Source organism: Cydia splendana, chromosome 23 (genome assembly GCF_910591565.1).
Source record: "Cydia splendana chromosome 23, ilCydSple1.2, whole genome shotgun sequence".
Lineage (NCBI taxonomy): Eukaryota > Metazoa > Arthropoda > Insecta > Lepidoptera > Tortricidae > Cydia > Cydia splendana.
In genome coordinates, this window is record NC_085982.1 from 4716518 (window position 1) to 4727926 (window position 11409).

The following is an 11409-nucleotide window of genomic DNA, read 5'->3' on the forward strand; positions in this document are numbered from 1 at the left end:
TTACTATATTACGAATGAACAAGATTAAGACATTTTAGTTTCTTAAATGATTATTATTCTCTTGTAATTCTTTCTTATAACTCATTTAAAACTTATATCGTACTTATAAGAGATTATCTGTAGTGTTAAGGTTTCCTGTTACACCGAAATATAGCTGTAATGCAGCTATTATGCAGCTTATGTATTGCTTATACAGCTACTCTACAGCTCTAATAACGCCAAAGGCTGTATAATTTGGGCCCTTTTTTTACTTATAAGGGCTGTATAAGCGCTTATACAGCCTTTGTACAGCCTAACTGTACAGCTTATAGTATACAAATAAACTTTAATACAGCTTATATACAGCTTGCAATGCTACTTGGGAAGGATTTTTATTTTTGTACCTACACTAATAAAGTAAAAATATATAATGTATAAGCAAATCTTGTCAGTAGAAAAAGGCGCGAAATTCAAATTTTCTATGAGACCATATCCCGTTGCGCCTACATTTTTCAAATTTGCCGCCTTTTTCTACTGACAAGATCTGCTTGGCCAGCTATACATACTTACATTTTTAAACCACAATCTGATAAATCTTTAAAATCATAAGCTTGTTCCACACTCGTGCGCGAAGCCGCGAACGCGAGTGTGGAGTCGATTTCGCTGATCTGCGAAATGTGGAGCGGCCTGTACATATCAGTGGGGGCCGTTTTATAAACACTTGTAATCTTTATTATAACATAGTGAAAGTCTCTATTTAACTCAATTTTAAGAAAGAGATTCTTTTTTATTGGGGCGCCCCAAGGTCGCGGTGCGGTAGTCTGTTACGGATTTTATTTGTTTCTTCGAGCAACACCGGCTTCCGACACATCGGAAGGGAGGGTCCCAAGCTTCGAGCAACACCGGCTTCCGACACATCGGAAGGGAGGGGCCCAAGCGATATCTCACCGTACAAATCTTTCTGCCATTTTTCTCGGGGGGAAAGGTGCACACAGTCGCACTTCTCACACACTTACATACAAAATCCAATCTGTAATGACGACACAAATACATAGAAAATGACACACGTCAAAGACAAATCTTGCAAACCTCGATCTCTTTTTGTGTACGGACGAGTGACAAGTGTCACAACACGCACACTAACACATTTTCGATGAAGTATGTTATTGTATTCTGAGAGATGAGAAGTCGGATTTGTCGCTCGACCGATCCGCAATTTGTACTGAGCGACCAAAATCGATAAATCCAACAATTACATGTGACTAAAATATAATAATTGTGTTTGAATGTAATTAAACGTATGATATGCAAAAAAAAAGTTACAAGTGAAATGTAACACTTTCTTTTTGTAAATTTGATGTCCCCGACCTCTTTTTATAACAAAAAACCGAGCAAACAGGCATTTTTGTGCAGCAGTGTTCACGCGCGCGTCTGGACTCGGTCTAGTGAAAAATCCAAGTGCAACTAGTTTTATTACCCGCGCTAGATTAGATTGACGCGCTAATCTTGTACCTCGGCAGAGGGGAAATAGTGCGAATGCCGCCTCCCTTCCGTGTTGCTCGAAGGGCCCAAGCGATACCTCACCGTACAAATCTTTCTGCAATTTTTCGCGGGGGGAAAGGTGCACACAGTCGCACTTCTCACACACTTACATACAAAATCCAATCTGTAATGACGACACGAATACATAGAAAATGACACACGTCAAAGACAAATCTTGCAAACCTCGATCTCTTTTTGTGTACGGACGAGTGACAAGTGTCACAACACGCACACTAACACATTTTCGTTGAAGTATGTAATTGTATTCTGAGAGATGAGAAGTCGGATTTGTCGCTCGACCGATCCGCAATTTGTACTGAGCGAGCAAAATCGATAAATCCAACAATTACATGAGACTAAAATATAATAATTGTGTTTGAATGTAATTAAACGTATGATATGTAAAAAAAAATATTACATGTGAAATGTAACACTTTCTTTTTGTAAATTTGATGTCTCCGACCTCTTTTTATAACAAAAAACCGAGCAAACAGGCATTTTTGTGCAGCAGTGTTCACGCGCGCGTCTGGACTCGGTCTAGTGAAAAATCCAAGTGCAACTAGTTTTATTACCCGCGCTAGATTAGATTGACGCGCTAATCTTGTACCTCGGCAGAGGGGAAATAGTGCGAATACCGCCTCCCTTCCGTGTTGCTCGAAGATTTGTTTGCTTTTTAGTACAGCAGTATTATCGTTGCCTCAAACAAACCTACATGCGCCAACTGTCAGCCTGTCACTCCTGCGTCATTACTCAGAAATGTCATAATAAAATTGCAGATTTGCTGTGCTAATTTTCTTTGTTCGGAAAATCAATTCTAACTATAATAGAAATAACTATCACCAACGACACGTTAGACCAAATTATTACGATATTAATAGTTTAATTTATCATCAGTGGACATTTTGATTAAATGACGCAATTGCGGAAGTAGATCAAAGATGAGCGATTCGAAATCTTTCGTGAATTTTTCCTGCCAGCGATGTCTTCAGCCTTTAAAGTTAGATGAGTCTCTGAACAATTTGGGGGAGCATACTATAGCAGATTTGACGCTGCAGATTCGTCGTAATAATGAGACGGATTTGGACATGCAATCGTCGAGCTTGGAGCATTATGTGCCACCATTTCGTATGTCTGAGTCAGGGAATGGAGCTAACGGGTTCATGGTGATATCGGATGGTTGGGAAACTACCTCAGTAGGCCACCAGTTGCACGTTAAAGCGACTTTATTTGACTGCTTATCGAACAATTCTGATGTGGATCATCCATTGTGTGATGAATGCACGGACACGCTTCTAGAGCTTATGGATAACCAGTTGCGATCAACTGAAGCGGAATGGAAAGACTATAACGACTATTTAAAAAAGCTTGAGAATGATAAAGAAGATTTAAACTTGGAAGGGCTTGAGAAAGAACTTGAAGACATGAAGCAGGAACAAGACAGGCTTTTAAAAGAGTTATCGTCGTTGCAAAAAGAAGAAAAGGCTATGAAAGATGAAATTGAGATTCAAGAGAAGGAGAAGGAGAGATTGGAAAAAGAGCAGGATGTCTATTGGAGGGAATATACAAGATATCGCAAAGATTTGATGATTACTGAAGATCAGATGAAGTTTTATGAATGTCAGCTTGCTTATACTCAAACTCAGCTGGAGAAGCTTAAAAAGACGAATATTTTCAAAGCAACATTCCATATTTCGGATTCAGGGCAATTCGGCATTATAAATAACTTTAGACTTGGACGATTACCTACGGCTCCCGTTGACTGGTCAGAAATTAATGCAGCTTGGGGCCAAACTGTGTTACTACTCTCGTCCTTAGCCAAGAAAATAAATTTCTGCTTTCAGCGATACCGTCTTGTGCCATACGGCAATCACTCTTACATAGAAGTATTAGAAGATCAGAAGGTGTTACCATTATATGGTTCTGGCGGCTTCCGGTTTCTATGGGATACGAAATTTGATGCCGCAATGGTAGCTTTTCTGGATTGCTTGCAACAATTTAAGGAACAAGTTGAAATGGGAAATACGGGCTTTTGTCTTCCGTACCGAATAGACAAGGGAAAGATTGAGGACACAGCATCCCCTCCTCATGCGTATTCTATCAAAATACAGTTTAACTCGGAGGAACATTGGACGAAAGCTTTGAAATATATGCTGACGAATTTAAAATGGGCGTTGACATGGATATCGTCTCAGTTTAGCGAGGATAAGATAGAACATCAATAGTACCTTAATTCACTGTGATATTAGCTTGTATTGTACATTTTAGTGAATAAATGTTACATAATATTGTTGTTTTGAACTTGTGGTACAGTTCACATTATATTGTCAAGTGCCAGAAGTGTATTGTTGTATGATTGATCTATAAAATAAAAATCATTTTTACTAATGTACCACATTCAAATAAATAAATAAATGATTGATTGATTGAAAAAGTAAGCTCATTGGCAGATCATTCAGATTAAACTTCGGAAATTGTTATTCTATAGGCTCAACTCTAAAATATGTGACTTGCATACTTTCAGCCATGTTTCATTTTAGGTGATTTTTTTGCATTGCTTTTATTCTATATAGGGTAAATCGTCAATTACTGGCCACCCTAAACTAAAAATGAATTCTATTCACCTATAAATATAATTAATTTTAGTATAAGGTTTCAATACCTGGCCATCCTTTAAAAACTAGCCACCTTATACTAAAATGAATTCTGTTTATAGGTGCATAGAATTCATTTTTAGTTTAGGGTGGCCAGTTACTAACAGGTGGCCAGTTATTGACGGATTACCCTACATAATTAACTCCAATGTGTATATTGTAAATAATCAAAGTGTAAGTTGATGCTTAATTAGATATTCAATTTTGAGATTGACTCTGATGGCAGATGTGGGTAGTTGACTTGTTATTATTGTTATTTTATACTCTGTATCTTTAGGTATTTCAATAAAAGTAAACAAAATCTACACTCAAATGGCTCCTTTATCTCGTTGAGGGTAGATGAAAACATTACATGATCAAATAATGTAGGCTAAAGTCAGGTCGTTCAGTGACTGATCCAGGCGGCTGGTTATAAATGTTATAACTACCCGAAAATGGACAAATTGTTTGTTTACTTTTTTTTAATACCTGTAGATACAGACATAGGACAGAAATGGTTGAGAAATGCCTTTAATTAAACATGTAATATCATTATGAACATTATTTAGCTGTGACTATTGTAAGATTTGTAAGAGGCTTGTTATGAAAATAAATAATTATCAAATACTAAAATTAGCTTCTTTTTTTAAAATCTGACCTCTATTCCTTGACTCCAAGATCCCTGGTACAAGCTAGTTTTTGTGAAAGGTGAAAATATAAAGGTCCCTCTCCTACTATTTGACGTTTCTTGGCGTTTAAATTGTTTTCGGAGTTCCTATTTAAATTTGGGAACGTAGAAATTAAAAAGAAAATACATCTGCACTCCTTTAATCTATTACTTGTAGCAACTTGTAGATGCAAAACTGCATGGTTGCAGAAATTTGGAGGGGTGTTGGAAAATTGTAGAAAAACCTCACAGGAAATGAAGCAAATTCTGTAAAGGTACACATTTGTAAGGTCACTGTGGGCATGTCCGTCTACAAGGCAAGTCCGTCAACACGTTATAACTTTTGAATTTGAAGGCGTATGCGACTTTGGAGTCCAGTCGAGTAACCAGTTTTTCACGCTAGTTCCGTCACTGTAAAACAGATGGCACTGTGACAACCAACTTCAGAGCAATCCGCCTCAACAAGTAATTTCGTGTTTTGAACTCGAAGTCATAGTGCGACAACCGTTCGAAAATTTTTTTTAAAAATAGTTTTTGAAAAGATTGTGCATCAGAAAGTAACTACGTAGGTAGCATAAGAACCAGTTGTCTTTATTCTATTTTTAAAATATCAGAAATTAGCTTAGTTTTGTAATTATACGTTCCACAATTGATCATATTAAAATTTGACTAAGTTGGAAAGTCCGTCTATTATGTTCAAGGCAAGTCCGTACTTTCGTTAAATCAGAGATTACCAACTGTTTTTGCGACTTTAATATTATAACCATTTGATATAAGGTATCAAAAAATCCTCCTGACTTTGCACATGATGTTACTTTATTAAATTTTGATCTCAGTAAATTAAAAGAAACGATTAAAATTCATTTTAAAATTACTATTGATCTTTTATTTCGGAAATCAAAAAAATAATTATGTTTAAATATTTGCCAAAAAAGGTTTACCACCCCATCTTGGTAGTATATGGCGACTTGCCTTTGTTTTAGAAAAATGGTGTTTATTTCGAATCTGAACCGTATATTGACAAGTTTAAAATACACTTTTCATTGTCTTGATCCGTTCTTTTTAGGAATTTGACTACGAACATATATACACACCCATAGATTGGCTGATATCATAACTAGACGGACTTCCCTTAAACTGCACGGGAAGTCCGTCTACTCGCCGAATTTTAAAAAATGTCATTGTTTTTGCTTAATTTGTGCTTGAAATGATCTGTCACTAAGGCTAAACTATTAATTATTAAATTCTTCATCGTATGCAATTACAAGCAGTAACATAGGTGAATAATTACCGGAACTAGATCACTCCAAAGTCAAAAAAAAAAAAGTATGCCGGACTTCGCCACAGTGACCTTAAATACATATCTCGTTCAATGCAATTGTGTGTGTGCAAATTCTCTTTGTACACAATACAAAATTTTTGTGCTAACTCAATATCTTATAAAAGCGACATCTATGCAAGCAAGTCAGAACTGGCAGAGTTCCCTGGTATTCCACATCTGATCCGCAACCGCAACAGTGAAGAAGTACCAAAGTCTATTCACAGATGGCGTAAAATTTAACATTTGCAATTTCGCTCTGCAATTTTATATTGGGTATAAAATTATCTTATAGTTACAATTGGGATTTAATTTGTGTATCTTGTTCCTGTTATTCCACAGATGCCACAACATCTAATGGTCCACAAGAAACCACATGTTTTCAAATCTCATTATGCGTTTGTTTCGCCTGGAGGCTGATTCGAACATACAAATTGAGATTAAATCAATTTAAGTTTGACATTACTTGGTCGTACATGTCGCTCATATTTTTTAAATTTGCTCTATTTTCTACTGAAGGAAATTGCTTGTCAGAGTATAGTTACGAGGTAAATTTTGTTGTAATTAGCATCATAGTGCAGAAACGAAAACTTTTAATTACATTTTTTCGCGTAATTATATAGATGGTCAAGCAAATCTTGTCAGTAGAAAAAGGCGCGCAATTCAAATTTTCTATGACACAATATCCCTTCGCGCCTACATTTTTCAAATTTGCCGCCTTTTTCTACTGACAATATCTGCTTGACCAACTATAGTTCGTTTTTTAGGGTTCCGTACCCAAAGGGTAAAACGGGACCCTATTACTAAGACTTCGCTGTCCGTCCGTCCGTCCGTCCGTCCGTCCGTCCGTCTGTCACCAGGCTGTATCTCACGAACCGTGATAGCTAGACAGTTGAAATTTTCACAGATGATGTATTTCTGTTGCCGCTATAACAACAAATACTAAAAACAGAATAAAATAAAGATTTAAATGGGGCTCCCATACAACAAACGTGATTTTTGACCAAAGTTAAGCAACGTCGGGAGTGGTCAGTACTTGGATGGGTGACCGTTTTTTTTTTGCTTTTTTTTCGTTTTTTTTTTGCATTATGCTACGGAACCCTTCGTGCGCGAGTCCGACTTGCACTTGCCCGGTTTTTTAACATTAGAAAAAAGGTAAACAATCTTGACGTGTCTTTTTATTGAAAAACTCTTTTGAAAAATAAGTAACGGCAAGTATGTAACAATTATGAATCATATACGATTATTTATTACATTATTTTATAAGTAATAGTTGGTAATAGTTACTGTTTTTCAATTAGGTAATAGACACGTCAAGATCGCGTAGTCTTTTTCTAATGCTAAAAAACATACTACACTCGTAGTACGAGTGTGAATGTGAACTAAGGTATCGATAGTATGTTTGTACACTTTCCTCTTCAAGTATTAATTTTTCTCATACGACAGCTAAATGTCACCATAGTTGGCAACTTTGCTCATCTAGCGGTGCGGATTCCATCAAAGTTGCGTTATTGATCTGCTAACTTTGATCAGCCGTATGTTGGTACAGTTGATTATATATGTGGTAAGGGGCTATTCATAAATTACGTCATTTCAAATTAGGGGGGGGGGGGTCTGAACATCGGATGACGGTAGCATGAAGTAGGAGGAAATGGGGTCATTTGAAGCATGATTTTTGGATGATTATAGGGGGGGGGGGGTCAAAAATCGTCAAAAATCGATGACGTAATTTATGGACAGCCCCTAAGTAGTGATGTGCCGTTACCGGTAAAATACCCAAGGTGGTAAAATACCCAGTAATGTTACCGGTAAGATTACCCAGAATCAGTAATTTACGGTAATATTCAAATTAAGTAAATGTCAACATAAGTTGTTTTACATTAAATCATTACTTGTCAACAAATGCATCATACGAAGTGCAAAAAATCAACATAGGTTTACTTTTCTAGTAAATTCCCAAAACTACTGGTAATTTTCCCAATGTTACTCGGTATTTTACCAATATTACTAGGAAGTATTCCCCTTGTCTGGGCAAGTTTATTTTATTTATTTTATTTATTTTATTTATTTTATTTATTTTATTTATTTTATTTATTTTATTTATTTTATTTATTTTATTTATTTTATTTATTTTATTTATTTTATTTATTTTATTTATTTTATTTATTTTATTTATTTTATTTATTTTATTTATTTTATTTATTTTATTTATTTTATTTATTTTATTTATTTTATTTATTTTATTTATTTTATTTATTTTATTTATTTTATTTATTTTATTTATTTTATTTATTTTATTTATTTTATTTATTTTATTTATTTTATTTATTTTATTTATTTTATTTATTTTATTTATTTTATTTATTTTATTTATTTTATTTATTTTATTTATTTTATTTATTTTATTTATTTTATTTATTTTATTTATTTTATTTATTTTATTTATTTTATTTATTTTATTTATTTTATTTATTTTATTTATTTTATTTATTTTATTTATTTTATTTATTTTATTTATTTTATTTATTTTATTTATTTTATTTATTTTATTTATTTTATTTATTTTATTTATTTTATTTATTTTATTTATTTTATTTATTTTATTTATTTTATTTATTTTATTTATTTTATTTATTTTATTTATTTTATTTATTTTATTTATTTTATTTATTTTATTTATTTTATTAAACCATTTCTACATGTTTTAAATTAAATTAATTCAGTTATAACGTAAGCGTTCAAGTACGAGTATATTACCCGCTTTTGGGAATATTACCGGGAAGAATGGTAATTTACTGGTAATATTCCCAAATGGTAAAATACCGGTAATGGTATTTTACTCTCGGCACATCACTAGTGGTAAGCTGTTGATCTTGCGAGTTTGCTACTGAATCCTACTAATATTGCAAATGTGAAAGTTTGTTTTTGGATATCGCTACTATAAAAGTAATCGTGAAAGTACCTAACTCAGGCAGAGTTACTTTTGCGATAACTTTTGCAGTACTGATAAATCCACTACTTGACGCTGGATGTCGACTACGAAAATAATCCGAATTTTAGTAAGAAAACTGACGTATGGAGTTAGCAATCTATTCTTATTTCTCTATGCTACCTAAAAAATGAATCGTGGTAAAATCGCCTCTAGTATTAGTGGGGAGACACTCCTGACTTCGGGCAAACCCGGCTCCGTTCGACTCAGCATTGCTCCGAGCAATTATTAGGGTTGACACAACTTGACGTCCCTTTGCGTGCACGGCCACAGATACGATAATTACTTGAATTTTGACAACCCTAAATAGTCGAAAGGGATACTGCCATAAGTTAGAAAGGGATATCATGATTCGACCCTGAATCGCTGTCAAACTTCGGTTTTGTAGGAAGTGTCCTTTCTGTACGGTAGTACTATTACTTATTCTTATTCTTTATTACTTATTATTATGGAGCGCTGGTGGCCTAGCGGTAAGAGCGTGCGGCTTGCAATCTGGAGGTCGCGGGTTTAAACCCCGGCTCGTACCAATGAGTTTTTCGGAACTTATGTACGAAATATCATTTGATATTTACCAGCCGCTCTTCGGTGAAGGAAAACATCGTGAGGAAACCGGACTAATCCCAATAAGCCCTAGTTGACCCTCTGGGTTGTAAGGTCAGATGGCAGTCGCTTTCGTAAAAACTAGTGCCAACGCAATTCCTGGGATTAGTTGCCAAGCGGACCCCAGGCTTCCATGAGCCGTGGCGAAAGGCCGGGACAACGCGAGGAAGATATAGTACTATTACTTATTCTGTGGTATTAGATATATACCTATGTATTTTATTCTGTAGTATTAGATGCCTATCAGAAATAAGTATTCCTATGTACAGGTAAAGCCATCAAAGGTACAAAGCCATTAAGTTTTACAACCTTCTCCTATAATTATAGGTTTATGTCCCAAACGATATCCGTAATAGCCCCATAACAGTAAAGGTGGAATAAAATAGTCGCCGATTTCGATCTGCCTCAGATTTTTTGGATAATAAACCGGCCGAGAGCATGTCGGGCCATGCTCAGTGTAGGAGGTCTGTAGTTTTCCCTGTCACAATATTAAGGATTCTTTTTTTATTGAAAACTTTCCAAATAGCTGAATCGGCAAATAAAATTTAAATAATTTTCGAACCTCACGAAATTTCAAGAGAATCGGTTGAGTAATGCGACCAGGGGGCCGATTGTTGAATTTAGACCGCTCGATTTCGTGTATTTCGTTCAATAATATCTCCAGTACCCGGCATTTAAATTCTACTAATAGAATTGAAAACGAGTGGTCAATACCACTCGATTCCCAATTTCTATCGCTCGTATTTCAAAAATTAGCATTTCGCTGTTTTCCACCGATTTTCAAGTGACGAAATCGAACGCTCGAAATTCAAAAATCGGCCCCCAGTGCCCTGTTTATCAAAAGCTTGTGACTTGTAATTTGTAATACAAGCGGATGTCACTTTTTGACAGCTTTTGTTAGAAAGGGACTTCCACTTGTATTACTAGTTACAAAACGTAACTATCTATTCTCTTTGCTAGCTACAAGCTTTTCAGAAACGGGGCCCTATAGAGAACATCCAGACATACGAAATAATTTTTGCCTAAGTTGAAACGGCGACTTTCGCTTTCGCTCCGTCAAGAAGCAAAAGGGAGTAGGTCTATTTTCATAGCACTTAAGTATTTTAACATCATCATCTCAGCCATAAGACGTCCACTGCTGAACATAGGCCTCCCCCTTGGACCTCCATACGTGTATTTTAACAAGTATTTTAACAAGTTTGTTGTTATTAGACCCATTTTAGCCACGGTTCAAGAGTATTTTTTACTACCTCCCTATAGGATAGGTACCGGTGCGATTTTTTGCAAAAAATACTTGTAAAAAAAATAGTTTTTCAAGACCCCTATTCTTTTTGAAAGACCTACGTGTATGGGGGATAGGTACTTTACGTGTATAAGTGGTAATTTTTAGGGTTCCGTACCCAAAGGGTAAAACGGGACCCTATTACTAAGACACCGCTGTCCGTCTGTCCGTCTGTCTGTCACCAGGCTGTATCTCATGAACCGTGATAGCTAGACAGTTGAAATTTTGGGTTGCAAGTTGACTACGTTACGTAACCCTAAAAATCGGGCAAGTGCGAGTCGGACTCGCGCACGAAGGGTTCCGTACCATAATGCAAAAAAAAAAACAAAAAAAAAACGGTCACCCATCCAAGTACTGACCACTCCCGACGTTGCTTAACTTTGGTCAAAAATCACGTTTGTT

General features: G+C 35.3%; 1 protein-coding gene across 1 annotated transcript; it reads left to right on the forward strand.

Moving 5' to 3' along the window:
* Nucleotides 1-2262: 2262 nt before the first annotated feature.
* Nucleotides 2263-3811, forward strand: LOC134801999 (beclin-1-like protein). Its single transcript, XM_063774616.1, has one exon. It carries the CDS (start codon nt 2460-2462, stop codon nt 3741-3743), a length of 1284 nt encoding a protein of 427 aa, XP_063630686.1. The 5' UTR covers nt 2263-2459; the 3' UTR covers nt 3744-3811.
* Nucleotides 3812-11409: the final 7598 nt, after the last annotated feature.

What these genes read in the sequence shown, in the direction of transcription:
- LOC134801999 (XM_063774616.1), top strand. Translation starts at nt 2,460, where the DNA reads ATGAGCGATTCGAAATCTTTCGTGAATTTTTCCTGCCAGCGATGTCTT.